The 18,619-nt window shown below is 41.8% G+C and overlaps 1 protein-coding gene and 1 long non-coding RNA gene across 11 annotated transcripts in view; one reads left to right on the forward strand and one right to left on the reverse strand.

Annotated features, from left to right (window-relative positions):
* Positions 1-18,619, forward strand: part of LOC117357109 — a 180,745-nt gene that overhangs the window by 141,012 nt on the left and 21,114 nt on the right. The gene's annotated exons all lie outside the window — the stretch shown is intronic.
* Positions 2,611-18,619, reverse strand: part of PLCB1 (phospholipase C beta 1) — a 1,208,816-nt gene continuing 1,192,807 nt past the window's right edge. For 8 of the 10 annotated variants that reach the window (XM_033937379.1, XM_033937382.1, XM_033937386.1 and 5 more), the window contains one exon: positions 2,611-4,624. In XM_033937379.1, coding sequence (XP_033793270.1) covers positions 4,394-4,624 — 231 coding nt within the window. In that variant the 3' untranslated portion in view covers positions 2,611-4,393. The remainder of the gene's footprint in view (positions 4,625-18,619) is intronic. The other 2 variants (XM_033937380.1, XM_033937383.1) reach the window with 1 other exon arrangement.

The following is an 18,619-nucleotide window of genomic DNA, read 5'->3' on the forward strand; positions in this document are numbered from 1 at the left end:
TCTGGAAAGAAGCTGGCAAGGATGGATCTGTGTCTGAAACTGGACCACCTGCCTTGGCTGGAGGTTCCTTCGAGGTAGTGTGAGTGTGCTTCGACCTGGGAGTCTTAGGCACTTTAATCACTACCGGTGGAACCGACTGCTGAGCTATCTGACCTGAGGAAACAGGGGAAGATAGAGCAGATGTTGTCGAAGAAAGAGCCGCAGCAAACGATGAAGGTCTGATGAGGCTCGAGGTGGAAGCAGTAGAAGCAGGAGGAGCCTCGGTAGGAGTCGAGGCCGAAGTCGCCTTCGAAGTCGAGGGATCAGAAGACTCCATCCCAAAGAGCTGGTCCACCAAGATACAACAACGATTGAAAGCACGAGGCTGAAGTGTTTGACAAGGCAGGCACGACTGAGGATGATGATTCAGCCCAAGACACTTGAGGCAGCGACAATGTGGGTCCGTAAGAGATATCGTGCGCTGACACTTGCCACACTTCTTGAAGACCGTAACAGACCGGGGCATAGAAGAAAAAATAGCCGCCGCAAGATCGAAGCCCTTGGGCTGCGGCCGGGTGGCCTGTCCCGGAAAATGAACGGAAGAAATTTTTTTTTTTTTTAGAAAGAAATAAAAGAAAATAAAGTAAGAACAGCGATTCGTGAGAAAAAAAGTACAAACCGCAGTTCAGAGAAGGCACTAAGTAACAAAGTTCACGCAGAGGGTCAAAGACGGACTTCTCAGCTCCGCGGAAAACTGAGAACTGAGGAGACATGCCCTGCGCTGGGCGAGAAGGCACTCGCGCATGTGCGGTGTGGGCGATTCAAAACTTCGAGTTTCTTCAAGCAAGTCTGCTTGTGAGGCATCCGCATCTGGGCTCCATCGATGACGTCACCCATATGTGAGAATACCTGCCTGCTTGTCCTGGGATAATGATGTGAAACCATGAAATTTACACATTATTCCACACTTTTCTTGACACTTTCATTTCATATCATACCATTGAAATGAAAAGTGTCAAGAAAAGTGTAGAATAACTTGTAAGTTTCATGGCTGCACATCATTCTCTTCTTGGTTGGGCTGAGAACTTTTCAGTGACCCCTCGTAAAAGAAACCATTTAGGGCTGCTTTTACTAAGCGGTTTTAGCACGCGCATAGCACGTGCAAAATTGCCACGCACGCTAGATACTAATGCCAGCATTGAGCTGGCATTACTTCTAGCTGCTAGCGTGGGGTTAGCGCACGCTAAAAACGCTAGCGCACCTTAGGGCTCCTTTTACGAAGCCGCGTTAGCGGCTTCAGCATACTTGACTTTTCATCACGCGCTAACCCCCACGCTAGCCTAAAAACTACCCCCTGCTCAAAAGGAGGCAGTAGCGGCTAGCGCGTTAAACCGCTACTGCGCCTTCGTAAAAGGAGCCCTTAGTGCTGAGTTACAAAAACACAACATTATGATCTAAGTACAGAGTATACTAACCTACCTGTTCAGTATACAGAAAAGTTAGAAATTCCATTGGATATTTTTGCTGGGTTTGGCCTAAAAGAAAGTAGGTCTTTAAGTGATTGCAAAAACTGATACAATGGTTTGTGTTAAGAAAATTTTATTTGTCCTTTGGATCTGTGATGAAAGCACATAAAATTACAGGTGGAAGAAACATCATGCCACAAAATTGCATAGAAGTTTTACCAAAAAATGTGAATTATGCATTTAAAACGTTTTGTTTTTAGATTGAAGAACAAAGTATGTACATTTCAACTCAAATATTCTGTCCTATATTTTTAAAGGCAAATCACGCAGTTCAATTAATCACAGACAATATTAATACAATTTACAAGAGCAATAGTAAAACAGGGAAACACAGGCAATGCTCCTTTATTTGTCATGGCAATTAATAAATGATCTTTAATTCATAAATCAATGAGTGCATTAAATGTAAAATGTCCGGCATTTTATAAGAACTTCATAATTCAGTTTACACTGCCAAAACCAAGCTATTCTCAGTAGTGTAAAGATATCGAAGTGCACAACCCAGATCAATACAGAAAGCTCAATTGTTTACAACAGAAATATCCACAGCACAACGTATCATATACTTACAAAGAACGAGGGAACTACATAGAAGGCACAAGACCTGCACATAACGACCCTTCTGTCTTTTAAAATATTTTTTGTTTTTTTTTTTAAATTCAGTTCAAGTAAATATTAACAGCCTTTAATGATATCTGTATCACCTAAATAATGTAAAATGTATTACACACTGTCCTACAGCAGGAAAAAATGGCACTGGACTTGTAGAAAAGTTGTGAGTGCAGTAAATGGTCAAATACAAAGTACTGGAAAATGACTACAACAGATGCTATAAATATTTCAACCACTGTAACTTTTTTTTTTTTTTTATAAATAAAAGATTGACTGCTATTAGTATTAAGCTATGTGAGGACTATGGTTCTGACCTATCCACCTATAATAATGCAGGAATTTCCGGCTTGTGATCAAAATGATGGCAGTACATTTTTCTTCTGTAATTTGGAGAATGTATAAGCATTAGTGGCTTATGAAATGCAGCATTTATTTGTGACCATTCGAGTGTTTTCCCTCCCCCCACCTACCCCCTCCCCCCCCCCCACACACATACAAGTTTGGGGTTTTTTTTTTTTTTAAGTTTTGCTTGCATTGAGATCTTCAAATGCAAAGGTAGAATGACTTAGGGCTTTTACAAAGCCGCACTAGGGCCTTAACACGCGGAATAGGGCGCGCTAACTTGCCGCACATGCTAGCCGCTACTGCCTCCTTTTGAGCAGGCAGTAGATTTCTGGCTAGCGTGCGCTAATCCGGTCCGTGTGTTAAAACCGCTTGCACGGTTTGCAAAAGGAGCCCTTAGTAAAGATCTTACACTTGGTAAACTCGATCTTAAAATCAGAGCTCTGACTTCATGAACGGAATTTGCCTAATTGCCAACGAGGGTGGTTTAATCCACACTAGAAGCTTTACAGAGGTGCGTGCCATCATTCCTTCAGTCTGCTGTGAGCGACACATAATACATACTGCTTTGGAAGATTTATGTCAAACTCAAAACATGACCTTTATTTATTGCTTAAATTTAAATAAGATTCACCTAGATACTAAACTCCTGAGGGAAAGTGATACAAAAATGCCCCGCTATGTTATATGACATCTGAATTTGCTTTTAAAACAACATATAATCCATCAGAGCTTTATCATTTTGGTTGCCTGAGACTCTTACTATGGGAGAATTACTGATTTAGTGACACTTCTAGCCCTGCCTATGAAAATAACCTGGTTTTGATCGTGCTAGCAATGCATTTATTTATTTTAAAAATTTTGACAGTTTTTTTTCCCCCTTCATGCATATCAGAAGCACAAAACTTTCATTCCTCTTATTAGAAAGAGAAGATTAAACACATTCATGTACAATTTTTAATAACAGATATAATCATCCATGTTTGTTTACAGGTGCCAAACCTCAGTAAAATGAAATTTCAGTCTTAAATAATGGAAGATGTTCCTAAAATTTCCAACGCTGTACTCCAGAACAGTTGCCTGTTTCATAATTCTATCAAAGTCAATAAACATAAAATGTTACTTAAAATTAATGCTTTTGAGCCTGCAAAATATATATCAAATTTTAAATCTAAAACTATATCAATGTACAGCACTAATTCCACAAAAGACAGTTCCTTACAGTTAATATCAATACAGACCATTGGAATCTAGACCAGATGTACAACAAAAATGATAAACCTCTATGCATGTGTGCCCATTTCTGTGCAAAACACACATACATACAACTATATTGTCCTTCCGATCTAGACTTTGTTGGACATCTTGAACCTGAAGTGCAACCACCATGGTTCCAACTAAAGATCTTATCAGCAGCAAGTGTATTTCTAGCATTATGATTCATATAATATCAAAACAGCAAGCCACCAGTGCTTGCAAAGCAAAGATTTTAATATTTCAGTGCAAACACAATATTATGACGCAGCTCTCAAGGTGCAGTTAGAAAGTCTTAAACAAAATGTTATGCATTTGTTATGCACATCTGTAGTATCTGTTATGAGTTTGGAACACCTTGCACTGACACTTCCCGATGAAATGTGTGCACACCTAACCGTGATACAATGCCACGTTCTTAAATGGTGCACATTGCCTGGAAGGTACCCATTTATATTAGCCAAGGAACGACAAAAAAGCACTGTATGCACATTCATTTTTTTCCACTATACCTGCACTAAGGCTTAGCATAATACTAGAAAGAAGACTTTAAATGGAGGCCTCTACACAAGTGTGTACAATTACTCCTTGTAAATATGCACTTGGACAGTACTATATGCTTCCTGCATTCCTAAGCTGTTCCATGACAGCGGTGCTCGTCTGTGCCTCTGCAAGAGCGCTTAAAGGGGCGTATCAAGTGCTTTTTCCGGATTCTCCTCTTCTAGTTCATCCTCGTTCAGATGAGGTCTATGGTTCAGCTTTCCACTGTCGGGTGTTGGCAAGGAAGAGGTGGCACTGTGGTCCCCATCTTCAGTGAACTTCCCTTTCATTGCTTCCTGGACAAATTCTTGAATTTCCATGGGGAGCCTTTTGAATTTATCCTGATATTCTTGATCCAGTTCAACCTGTAACTGAAAGAAAGAAGCTGATTGAGTCATTTTCTTTCCTGTACAAATAACACTGAAATAGTCAGCAGCGAGTAAAGGGGGTGGGGTGGGGTTTCCGGCCCGGGCGCCATGTTGGTGGGGGTGTCAGCACCCCTCCTCCTCTCCGTCCCGTCTCTTCCCAATCCTCCCCTCGCCATGCGCATGCCCCCTTCCCTTCCCTCTAGTTGTTCACCGCCTTGAGCAACCACTTCAGCGTGCTCCTTGTGACCACATCGTCTCGCCCGCTGACATCACTTCCGGATGCCATGCATAGAACGTCAAAACAAAACTGCTACTTCAGTTGTACCATTGATATCATCAGAAAACAGTGGTTGTCTCAATTATTCAATATATAGGCTTACATATGCATATGCATAGAACGTGACATCAGAGGGAGAGTTGACGAGGTCACAAGGAGCACGTTGAAGTTCTCATCGCTCGTGGCAGTGAACAACTAGAGAGATGAGGGAAGGAAAAGAAGTGCACTAGGCAGGGGGGGCAGAGATGAGGGTTGGGGAGGGGCACCACCGCCTCAAGCGCTTCTTACCCTCACTATGCTACTGCCTCTCGTGACTTATGTAAATACACTTCAAGTTAGTTTTCATGTTTCCAAGCTACAAAGACATGAAGGAATGAATATTAGAAACCTTAGGCCCCATTTACATATATGTAAGCCAACATATATGTACAAGTGGCACTTTTAACAAAGGTTCTTCTTAGATCCATGAGAAACTGGAAAAATTGGAATAGATTGAATTATAGCTTTTGGTAGAACTGCCTATGTCATATATTTTAAATGGAAAGAATAATTGCCATGAAGCAGGGAAATTTTAGGAAATTTCAGGATATTTGGGAACTGTTAACAAAATATTGTAATGAATGAATATCATTTTTTTCCCCTTAAATATGCACATCCAAGGTGGGGAGAGAAGAGTGAGTTATTTTGGTTTTTTTATGAGTGCAAATAATGTGGAGAGGGGAGGGTTATTATATGTCTTCTTATGTTTGATGAAAGTCATTGTATATGGGGGAGGGAGGGTTATGGGATCTGAATTAAATTTTAATAGGATATTAAGTGATATACTTAAATATAAATTGATGTTATATGCTGTTGCACTTATTCTAAGTTTTAAAATGAATAAAGAATATTAGATGTAGACAGCAGCATCCATAGATTTAAAGGGGGCATGACAAGGTCGGTACTTAGCAGTACATATGCATTGCTATATTTTATAGTAACTATACTTGTATATAGCAACGCTTTTACCCAGTGGCAACTGTAACTCCTCATTTGGATATGAGATTTAGAGTGGTACTAGAGTAGTGGTCTCAAACTCAAACCCTTTGCAGGGCCACATTTTGGATGTGTAGGTACTTGGTGGGTCTCAGAAAAAATAGTCAATGTCTTATTAAAGAAATGACAATTCTGCGAAAGGTAAAACTCTTTATAGTTTATAAATCTTTCCTTTTGGCTAAGTCTTAATAATAATATTGCCATTTATAGCTAAAGAGACATATGATCAAGAAAATGTTTTATTCTACTTTTGTGATTATATAAAGATACCGAGGGCCTCAGAATAGTAACTGGCGGGCCACATGTGGCTCCCAGGCCACAAGTTTGAGACCACTGTACTAGAGTAAGGAATTGTGCTAAATGGCATAGTAAAGGGGGGGGGTAAAGGGGACGGTCTGCCCCGGGCACCATTTTCCTCTGGGTGCCAGCATCCCTCCTCTCTGCTCCCCTTCCCACTCCTTCCCCCTGCTGCATGCACACCTCTTCCCTTCCCCTGTACCTTTTTAACTTGGGCGCAAGAAGCCATCAACTTACTGCCCACGTCGGCTTCGGCGCTCTCTCCGATGTTGCTTCCGAGACCTGCACCTAGGAACTGACATCAGAGAGAGTGCCGGAGCCGATGCGGACAGTAAGTTGGTGGCTGCTCGCACCCAAGTTAAAAAGGTACGGGGAAGGGGCACGCGTGCGCGGCAGGGGACAGAGGAAGAGGGCAGGAGAGGGGCAAAGCTCACCCTCACTACGCCACTGATTGTGCTGTCTTTTTAGTATTCAGAACCAGAGGCATAGCTACCATTACGGAAGCCTGCCAAAATGTCCAGGGCTGCCCAATGGTAGGGGCTGCTTATAACTGAACCCTCCCTTCCACCTGCCAGCGACTGGGAGGAGGAATGGGAGACATTTTAAAGGACAAATAGTTATGGGGGTCCACGCTGATATTCATCTTGGACCCACATAACTGTCTTATGTGGGCCCTGGCTGAATATTGGCTGGGCCCCGCATAAGCCCCAGCAGCCAGCATAGGGCCCTGGATGTTCAGTGCAGGTGCCCGGACATGGCCTGGCATGGAATATCTGAGGCTAATCTAGCCAACCACAGTCAGCGTTTAAACAAACATGTATCACCATATACTGAATATTTGTCAGTCTTTAAACAACCATGTCAGATGCATGCCAGAAGCAGCCCCCCCCCCCACAAAAAAAAGAAATGAAATCATAATTGTTCTCCAAGTACAGCAAATCCCTAAACAGCATATCCCTATCATCAGACAAAAATACTTCCCTCATCCCACATCCCTAAACCCATTCTAATCCAGCCATATAAGTTCATAAGCATCCAGCATCTTTCTCGGCATCTAGGTCAATTTTTCCACAACAGTGATGTCTATAACTGAATCTCAGTGGCAATTTGTTCTCCAGTTCTCAACCACAAAAAAAAAACTAAAACACATCAGACATCCAGGAAGGAGGAAAAAGGCATAACATGGAGAGGGAGAAATACATATTGGACATGCTGTGAGCTGAAGCTGCGGGGGTTGGGGGTGGGATACAAGAGACTGCCAGAGTGATGGATCATAAAAGGAAAAGCAGGAGTGTGATGAGCATATAGAATTTAAAAGGTGATCAAGGACAGTTCTAGAAGAGCAGAGGGATGTGGCTGGGTTTGGGGAGTGAACACAGCAGTTTCTGCACCAGCTGAAGAGGACAGATAAAGGAAAAGTGAAAGGACTTGCATCACTCTTGCTTATAAATAACTAGTATGTTCTCAGATTGTTGTTTGAGAACACAAGGGAGGGGAATACATGTTTTCATTATGAAAAGGAGAGGACTGTGACAGTATTGTGTACAGTGAAGAAAAACAGGCTTTTTTTTATTTTTTATTTTTTTTGGGGGGTATTCTCTGTGATTTTAAAAGGCCCTATGCACAACCCATCTTCCACAGATGCAAAGGGAAGAAAACCTTTCATCTATAGTGCTAGATTCTAGTACACAAAGAACTGAGAAATAATGCAGTCTCCATGTTGCCAGAAATGTACTAACACAGGATAGTGAGCTGATGGAGAAATGAATTTCTGGGCTCTAGCCACACCCAGAATGCAGGCTAGGACTTATGAATGATGCTGTGGATTAGGAATACAGACTATCTCCCTCTTGCCATTTATACACAAATAAAAACCTATCAGAATATAAACCAAGGAAACCTTTTTCCTCCCAAAAAGGGGGAAAAAAAGGTTGGCTTGAATATAAACCGAACTCATATCAGTCTTGTGAGGTTTCTGTGGGAGTGTGAGGCGCAAGTCTCCCCTCCCCACTACCCCACCCCCTAAATGAATGAGGCAGGAGGAATGCCCAATCCCTCCTGCTGAAAGACCCCCCACCCGCCCCCGACGATCGCTGGCAGGAAGGTGCTCAACCCTTCCTGACAGTACACCCTCCCACCCTGCCTCCCCGATGATCAGTTACAGAATTGGGTTTAGTTTGGGCGGGTATAGGCCCGATTCTGTATAGGACACCCGGCCCGGTTATCCTATAGAGAATCTGGGCCTAAATGCACATAAACCACAACTGCAAGGCACAGGACTGTTAGAGTAAGTGGAGATGCATGGAATACGATGGAATACTATGGAATACGATCAGCACGTTGATCAGCACACTTAGTCATGCCAATTTACACAAGCCATTGGCATTACTTAAGTTGGCACACCAATATTCTCCACCTCCCATTACTACCACATAAAACAACTTCACACTCAAAACACAGACAGACCTTTACCAAATAAAGAACAAGAGATCACAAATAGAAATAGAATTGAACTGGGAACCCCAGGAAATTAAACTTAGCAAGTATTACAACACTGGAGAAATAAAAACAGATATGCACTTCTTTCTGTACTGAACAAACAAGGATCCCAGGCCCAGGTCCACCAAAAATTAACCACCTCCCTTGCTCTGGATGGTGGAGAGCAAACCCTGCAAACTCCTCCAGTCTGGCAGACAGAAAACCACCTCTTCCGATCTGGCAGCTAGAAATCTCCAAGGTCTGCAGCTAGCAGCAGTGTCTCTGAGCTGCTACCAGCTGAAGAACTTGAAGAGTCTGGCTGCTGGACTTGAGCAAGAGGTCTTCAGCTGGCAGGAATTTGGGAAACCCTCCAACTTAGCTATTTATATTTTGCATTTGGGTAGGAGGCATGGGGCATGATAGGAAGAAAATCTAGTGCCCACCCACTTTTGGCTCAGGGCCACTGCCCACCCTCACTCTCTCATCAGTAGTCTGGTAGGCCACTGGACACAATACAAAGATCTGTGATGCACATATCCCAAAGCTCACAAAAACAGGGGAACAACAAAACCACAAAAAATGTCAAAAGATAAAAAGAATTATTGGAGACGCCACAATTCGATTTGGACTTGTGATGTTTCTACATGATTTTTTCAGGTTTTATTTGAACATTGGTAGCGTCTAGTTTTTATGCAGCAATCCATTCATTCCATCATTCTTTCTGTGATTCTTAAGACTCCTGAGGCAGGCCTGTTGGCCGAAACATGTATGTGTCGAGTCATTGAATCATTGATTGTACCATGATGATAAGAGGCGGTTATAAGAGCCGCGGGTATTAATATTCAATAATTGCTTAACATAATGCTGTCCTGAAGAAGCTCTTAATATTCTGATTAGAGCAAAATGGAGACCTTCCGTCGAGGAGGAAAGCCGGGCTGACATTTGACCCGAGTTAAGAACCATACAGCATAAGTTAATACGTATACTATTCATTTACTGCTCACAGAGAAAATAAGACGTTTATCAATGAGAGCCCTGGTATAAGCCCAATAACTATGATTTGTTCTGGTTATTGGTTTTGGACACTTGAGATATAGAGTCTTCATCTCTTTTTATGAGCAAGTTGGGACCTTTTTGCTCTACTGTTGGCCTTCTTTTAGTGTTTTGAGTAATTATACTGCTGATTGATTTGGACCCTTAATATTGTACAACTAATAATAATAATAATAACAGCTTATATACCGCAATACTGTTAAGTTCTATGCGGTTTACAATAGATTAAGCGAGGTACAAATTGATTGAATTTAAGAGGGGGGAAGAGGAGAGTTAATAGGATCGGAAATGCGTTGTTGAGGAGAAAGAGATTAATAGGACAGAGGAATCACTATGGAGGAGAAAGAAGATGAGTGGGTCAGTTGTTTAGATACTTTAGGAACAGTTGAGTTTTTAGACATTTTCTGAATTCCTCATAAGTAGTGGGCGAAAGCAGTTGATCTAGGTCTTTACCCCAGAATGCTGCTTGATGTGAAAGAAGGTGTTCATGGTGTTTTTTCAGTTTACAATCTCTAACTGGGGGGGAAAAGAAGTAGGAATGAGAGCTTCTCTTGTGTTTGTTGGCAGAGAAGGAGAAAAGGTCAATTATGTATTTAGGGGCAAGTCCGTTTAGCGCTTTAAAGCAGAAGCAGGCGAATTTAAACTTTATGCGTGCTTCCATCGGTAGCCAATGTAACTGCCGGTAGTAGGGTGATACATGATCGAATTTCTTTAGTCTGAAGATTAATCTAAATTAATCTAAATTTAATATAAAGACAGCAGATGTATATTTGAGAAAAGAGAAATAACAAATAACTTTACAAATTAACAAATAAAAATAAAACAAAAAAATGGAAAATAAGATAATACCATTTTATTGGACTAATACATTTATCAATTAGCTTTTAGAGGTCAAACCCTCTTTCCACAGGTCAGCAAAGTATACTGCTGTTACAGTATTCTCTCCTGACCTGAACAAGGGGGATTTGGTGTCTGAAAGTTAGTCAAAAATGCATTAAAATTAGTCCAATAAAAGGATCAATTTATTTTCATTTTCTATTTATAAATGTTTAGCAACACAGCTACAATAGTACTTTATCCTAAAGCAAAATAAATAAATACATAGAAATTTTTTTCTAACTTTTGTCATTTTTTTTCTGCTTTCCTCATCTTCTCGTCATTCTCTTCCTTCCAACCACTGTCTGCCCTCTCTCTGCCTCTTCTGTATAGCATCTGCTCTCTTTCAATGCCCTTTCCAGAAACCATCCCTCCCCCCAATTGGTCTGGCATCTCTGTCTCCTTCCCTCCCAACCCCTATGGTTTTTAGCATCTCTCTTTGCTCATTTCCTTCCCTCAGATCTGTTATCTCTCCTCCTTTCCTTCCTTGGTCTATATTCTCAATTTATTGTCTGCCTCCATCTAAACTAAATGCTTTCTTACTATCCAGTTCTCAAATTCCGTCTTTTCACTGTGTCTACCTACAGCTTGCCACCCATTTCCTTCATTCCTTCCAGTATCTCACTAACTCTATCCTCTTCCTACCAAGTTTTTCCAAGTTTTATTAAAAATTTGATAAAACGCTTATATAATTTCTAAGCAATTTACATTAAAATAAATGATACATAAAAAGAAGACATATAACAATACTTATGTTAATACTAACTTACAAGAAACGCATGGAAAAAAGGGAGAGAATTACAATTTTTAAAAGCAAAGAAACATTCAAGGTAAGCTCATTAAGGGAGGGAAGGATTTTAGCCTTATAAGCATGTGCTCTTTTTTCTTTATCCTCTCCTTTGATCCAGTATGTGCCCTTTTTATGCACTTCCATTCAGCATCTGCTCCCCTCTTTCCCCTCCCTACTGCCATCCAATGTCTGCCCTCTTCTCCCTCTCCCTTTACTCCACTTCCACCATCTGCCCTGTCTTTCTCCTTCCACCTCAATTCCACTGAGTATCCTTCCCCATTCTCTCTCTCTCCCTCTACCCCATTCCATAAAGTATCCTGCCCCATCTCCTTCCACCCCAATTCCATCAAGTATCCTGCCTCCCATCTCCCTCCACCCCAATTCAATTGAATATATTGCCCCTGCCTCCTCCCCAATTCCATTGAGTAGTCTGCCCCCTTACCTCCTCACTGCTGCTGGTGCTCTCCCCATGCTCCTGATGGCACATAATAAAGCTCAAGCACCACTCAACCTCTTCCCCTTGTTGGCTCATCTGCCTCCCCCCGCCCCTTCCGCTCACCTTCAGTTACTGCATTGGCTCCCAGTTGAATCAAGGATACTTTTCAAAATGGCTTGCTTTTGTTGCAAAATACTATATGGCTTGGTGCCAGCCTATTTAGTAGAACATTTCAATTTCACAAATATAAAACCATCATTGCTCAAAAATTATATATTTTTGTTTCCCACGGTTAAAGGTTGTACTTATAAGGGCTATTTTCAGAGAATCTTGACCTATCAAGTGGTGTGTTGGGACAAGAGCTTTAGCAGGTTGGCATTAGCTTCTAGTTCTTATCAAGCTTTTAGAAAGATGTTGAAGACACATTTATTTGATACATTTTAATATCAAAGCGTGTAGTTCACTGTGTATGTACAGTTTCCTTGATTCTTTTGAACCGCTTAGAAATGAGAGGCATAGCAGATTGTTATATAATGTTCATGTAACAGAGAGTTAAGAAAAAAATTCTATAAATGACACTCAAAATTTGGTGCTGAAAAAAACTTAGCACTGAATGGTATTCTATAATGGGTATTTTGGGACTGGCACTCTATAGAATAGTGGGCAGTGTTGGGATTCAGGCTCAATTTTGGGCCTGAGGAGTTATAACAACTGAAACCTACTGGTGTGCATGTTGGATTCATCAAATTCGATAACACTGTGCACATTTTAGGGGAATGCCCCTGGCCTGCCCATGCCTTCTTTGCAGATCTGCATGGAAACACATGTGCTATTCTTTAAATGGGCATGTGTGGTTTTGTGTGGATCTGCCCTGTTTTGGCACTTTGCAGCTTTTTAGAATGCTTTTAATTTTCATGCTGAAAATTCAGTGTGGAAGTAGTACCATATATAGAAATTCCCCTTAAGTGAATCTAAGAATAGCCTTACTGGGTCAGACCAATGATCCGTCTGGCCCAGTATCACACCTTTAAAGTGGCAAATCTAGGTCACAAGTACCTGGCAAAACCCCAAATAGTAGCAACATTCCATGCTACCAATCCCAGGGCAAGCAGTGGCTTCCCCCATGTCTTTCTCAATAACAGACTATGCACTTTTCCTCTAGATATTGTCCAAACCTTTCTTAAAACCAGCTATGTTAACTGCTCTTACCACAACTTCTGGCAACGTGTTCCAGAGCTTACTTAACTTTTCCCTGAGTGAAAAAATATTTCCTCCTATTGATTTTGAAAGTCTTTCCCTGTAACTTCATCAAGTATCCCTTAGGGCTCCTTTTACGAAGGTGAGCTAGGGCTTTAACGCACGGAACAGTGCGTGCTACATTGCCATGCGTGCTAGACCTGAACGCCAGCATTGAGTTCTAGAAGCGTTGCGCGCAGTAATTTCCTGCGTGCGCTAAAAACGCTAGCGCACCTTCGTAAAAGGAGGCCGTAGTCTTGCCCGGCATCACAAGGAGCAACTGCGCGAATCAAATCCAGTTCCGCTGATTCTCATACCATGCTTTAACTGTGAAATGTACTCATTTGAGCAACCTTTAACACAGACGTGTGCCAAATTCATAAAACTCCATACACGCTAAGAGGGTGTTCTTATTGTATCAAAAGGCTGCAGAATTAATAATAATGAATTGGTGCTCTTGTGTCTTTTCTGTGACAGTGGGAAATTAAATTCTTCTTTGGATAGACTATTGTGACACTGGAGATGCATGCTACATTTTAAAAAATAGCTGTATATATATATATAGAGAGGGATTTTTTGGGAAGGCACTGCAGCAGGTCATAAGCCAAGCTTGCCAGAGAGAGCATAAAATCCATTTCCACTCAGTTTGTGGTCCCCCCACTGAGGCCATTAGTGTGGTGTAGATTTCTACAAGCTGTGATGATTGTATGCTATCTGCTGTGTGTACACCTGTATGGTTCATTCAATAATATTTCTAAACAACAAAAGGCCAGGATTTGCTTGGTTCTATGTTTTCCTGTGATTTCACAAAACCTGAATTTAACCTTTTTGGAGACCGAAATAAAACAGAACAAAGATAGCATTTAACTAAAAAAAAAATATTGAAAGAAACTTGTGCAGTATCTTTCTGTCCCTCCCTCCCATCCCTTGTGCAGAAGAACCCTTGCAGCTTCTATACCTCCCTCCCATCCCTTGTGCAGCAGAACCCTCCCTTCCTCTCATCCCCCCGTGTAGCATCTTTCTATCCCCCGCTGCCACAGCACCCCTCCCCCCGCTAACCCATCTTTCCCTCCCATCCAAACCGTGAGACAGAAATAAATACCTTATAACAAACCAGCAGCGTCAGCAGCAATCTAGACAGGCTGCTTTGCGGCCTGGGCTGTTTCTCTGCCACATCACTGATGATATCATCAGCAACATGGCAGAAGAACGGCCCAGGCCGCGAAGCAGCCTATCTAGATTGCTGCTGACACTGCTGGTTTGTTATAAGGTATTTATTTCTGTTTCACGGTTCGGATGGGAGGGAGAGATGGGTCGGGGGGAGGGGGAGGGGGAAGTCCTGCTACTACTGCCACTGGCGACTAGGGGTTATTTTCGGGGGTAGGGCTTATTTTCGAGGAAAAACAGTAAGTAGTAGCAGTAGTAGTAGATTTTTGAAAAGAGGTCAAGTGCACAGCTGTCCAGGGTACAGTAGAAATGTATCTTTTGATAACTTTCAAAGAAAGATTGTTTAGTCTGCGTGTCCAAATTGGGACCCAAAAGGGGAAGTAAAACTTAAAGAGGAGATAATTACTTGCTAGAAAGAAAGATTAGGGGACAATTCTATAAGTGGACATGTCCTTTTAGGTTCCCTAATACTGTGCAGTGAGAGCCCGTTCTATAATGGCAACTGGGTGCCCAGATTCTATTACAGAAGTTTCAAATTTATTGAGGCTTGATATACCACTTTAATTACCAAAGCGGTTAACATACAAAATTTAAAATTTAAGTAAAAACGGGGAAATGGAAATACAAACCACATGATACTACTGACGAGACATGGTACAAAAGTGAAATGGCAGTTTGAATGTCTTGGAGAACTGATACAAGAATGTCAAATATGTGGGAATTCTTCAGTCTTAAGGACCGAAAAGAAGACATCCATTCTAAAGACTATCAATCAAGTGAACAGTCAACCTGATGTAAAATTTTCCATGGGATGTTGTGATAGAGATATCTACTATCCCCTCTTCTCCCTCAGAGACCAGTGACCAATTTAACAAACACTTGACAACTCCACTGTTCTCATAGGCTATATGTAATAGTAAAATCCTGTATCAGATTTGCTGTTTCATTTGGAGGGGCATTTTCAATATGACGTCTACATCTTTGTTTAGATGTTTTGGGAAAAACATTCAAAAATCCAGTAGATAAAATTACCATTTTCAAACTAGAAAAATGTCTATTTTTTTCCCCCAAAATGACCATTTCCTAGATGTGTTTGCCCTCAGTTCATCTATCCTTTCAAACCAAACTTTTTGCTGTCCTAACTTTATCCTCTTACTTAACCAGTTAGTAGACTGAATATTGGTTTTAACTGGTTAAAGTGCTGGGCCACTCTGGCATTAACAAAAACAAAGGAAACTGCAGACAAGCGTACAAGATGCAGGCTGTGTTTATTATATCAATTATTAATTGCGGTTAATGTTACCACCTTTTTACAAACCAAGGGACCCGACATGCCTTCGGTTAACACGCCTTCATCAGGGGTCCTAACAAATGAAAATGAAAATAACTACAAGTGTACATGACCAAATGTGTAAATGTTTGATAATTTAAAGATAATGAAGACAAACACAATATAGTGAGAGTCAGGACAAAAAAGTGGGATACAACCAGAAGCGATATAAGGTGCCAAATTTATGAAACAACAAGACAAAATATGGTGCATATATGTGTGACGTTGATTGTAAACGTGATAATAAATCAGGAACAGTGAAGTTTGATTTGAGAAAATAGTGAATGGACAAAAATCATGCAAATACAAACCATAAACATAAAATAAAATGAAAAGAATATAAAATCACAGTGCCTGGATGATAACAGGCAATAGGGCCAGATTCTATAAATGATGCTGAGAATTTGGTGCCAATAAAATTTGGCGCCCAATGCCATTCTATAAAGGACGCTTCGGCACTCCACTTTGGGCATGAGTACTTAAGCCAGCTGAAAACTGGTATAAATCTTAGGGCTTCTTTTACTAAGCTGTGATAGTGATTTTAGCGTGTGCGCTAGACGCTAATGCCAGCATTGAGCTGGTGTTAGTTCTAGCTGTGTAGCGCAGGTTTAGCACACGCTAAAATTCTGCGTGCGCTAAAAATGCTATCGCAGCTTAATAAAAGGAGTTTCAAGGTTCAAGGTTTATTAATCTTTGATTTATCGCTAAATCTGTTTACAAAGCGATGTACATAAGTAAAACATAAAATATGGAGATACAAATTAAAACTCAGTAACATCAGTTTTAAGACAAGACAAACTTGAAATGGAGGGAAAAAAGGGCAAAGATTACATCTGTTTTAAATAGAAAAACAAATACGGGAAAAAACATAGGGGAAAGGGTTTAGTTAAAAAATTAAAATACTAAGAAAAGGTTATTTAATATTAAGTATTAAAAGCGTCTTTAAAAAGGTGAGTTTTCAAAGATTTTTTAAAAGAATGCAAATCTCTTTCAATTGTGATATATTGTGGAAGAGAGTTCCACCATTGTGGGCCCATGACAGAAAACATGTCTGCTCTTCTTATTCCTATTGTTTTAATGGAGGGTATGACTAATAAGTTTTGGGAGGATGATCTCAGTGAACGAATGGGATTGTAAGGAATTAACATTCTTGATATAAACTGAGGCTCGTTATGAACTAAAGTTTTAAAAATAAGCAGCAATACCTTGTATAAAATACGGTGGCTTATAGGAAGCCAGTGAGCATCGATAAATAGGGGCGTAACGTGATCAAATTATTGTGCTAATTGGGCATAGATCCCTGCTATTCTATAGCATGCATCTTTTGTGAACATCCCTGACTTGCTCGCACCCCTCCCATGGTCATGTCCCCTTCTGAGTTGCGTTCAATCCAATTTAGGTACCCATTCTTTCAGAATAGCGAGTAATCAGCGCCCAAATCATAATTGGTACTAATTAAGTGCTTGCTAGCTCTAATAATTAAATCATTTGAGCCAATTAACTACGGGCTAGATTCACTAACCTGCCCGATCGTGACTGATCCGTGTCCGATTCAGATGGATTCAGATCGGAGGAATGCCCCCATCTGCCAACATGAATTGCTAGTGTGCGATCCTGACGCAGGCGCAGACCATCTGCTTTCCCTGTAGATGGTCTGCGCATGCGTTCATGTTCGTTTTTGCTGCGTTTTCTTTGTTTGTTTTTTTGGGGGGCCCGACTATCCTGCTATCTCTTCAACTAAAGTTGTCTTAAAGGGCGATCCCCGGTGGCAGCAGCCTCTTTAAAAGGCTAAAACTCACTGGCCCTAACTCTCCTGCTCTTTGTTGCCATGTGGGCTTGCACTGCAGGGAAGAAGGTAGAGAGCAGGAGAGTTGGGGCAGCAGAGATTAGTCTGGGTGGCAGAGAGCAAGGGGAGTTTGGATTCGGGGGTAGAGAGCAGGGGGGCGAGTCGGGGCAGAGAGAAGGGCGGTAAGAGGAGAGTTGGGGTGGCGAGGCTGAAAGTCGGGGCTGAAAGGCAGGAGAAAGGCAGACAGCATGGCTGTGAGAGAAGCTAAACAATGCTGCCAACAGCTTCTGCAGAGTAAAGGCAGCCAGATCGGGGCAGCAAAGAGCAGGGCATGCAGAGTGCAGGATGGCAATGGAGCTGGAGAGTGGGAAAGGCCTTTTGCGACTGGTCCCCAGCAATCGCTTCTTGGGTTGATCGGCCCAGTCGATTTGCAAAATTTGTTTAGTGAATCGCATCCCTGCCTGCTTTGCATGCCGTTCCCCTCATTTGCATGCGCAGATCAGAATCGGATCGGCAAAGAGGTAAGTAAATCGAGTAAAATCGGGTCGCAAAGGGGGTAAAATCGGGTCGCAAAGGGGGTCACAAACCAATCGGTTTGCTTTGTGAATCTAGCCCTAAGTATTCTGAGTGCTGACTGGGATCTATTCCAAATTTTGGGTGACCAAATTTGGGCAACTTTTACAGAATCTATGAGTTAATGTTCAAGAAAATGCTTACTACAAGATGCATTAAAGCATTTTATATTAATTCTCCTTTTCCATGCGCTAACTGCACATTATTTGTTTAAAAATAGTTTGGGGAGGGGGCATGTCATGGGCAGGGAATGAGCTTGGAAGCATTATCTTGCTCAGGGGTGCCCAAAAGGTCGATCACGATCTACCAGTAGATCGCTAAGGTAACGTGAGTCGATCGCGGAGCCCATCCCAGTCCCCGTGATAGACTCGTGTTGCCTTGTTCTGTTTTCCCTGCTTCCTCGGTCCAGGCCAGGTTAGTGCAGTGATTGCACAAGCGCCGGGCCCACAATCCTCCACCCACATTCCTATCGGCCCCAAGCTGTGGGTCTTTCAAACATGGAGGTGGAGGAGAGGCAGTGGCCGCCTACAGCGGGGGATCGACCCAGCCTGCGCTCGTTGACGAGCGCCTGGACGTCGGCTCGGAGCTCTTCGACCCCCTCCTGGCCCTTTACTCCTCCTGAATATGAGCGCTTCATGCAGCGTGAGGAGCTCCGGTCCCATGC

The sequence above is a fragment of the Geotrypetes seraphini genome, chromosome 3 (genome assembly GCF_902459505.1).
Source record: "Geotrypetes seraphini chromosome 3, aGeoSer1.1, whole genome shotgun sequence".
In the NCBI taxonomy this organism is placed as follows: Eukaryota; Metazoa; Chordata; class Amphibia; order Gymnophiona; family Dermophiidae; genus Geotrypetes; species Geotrypetes seraphini.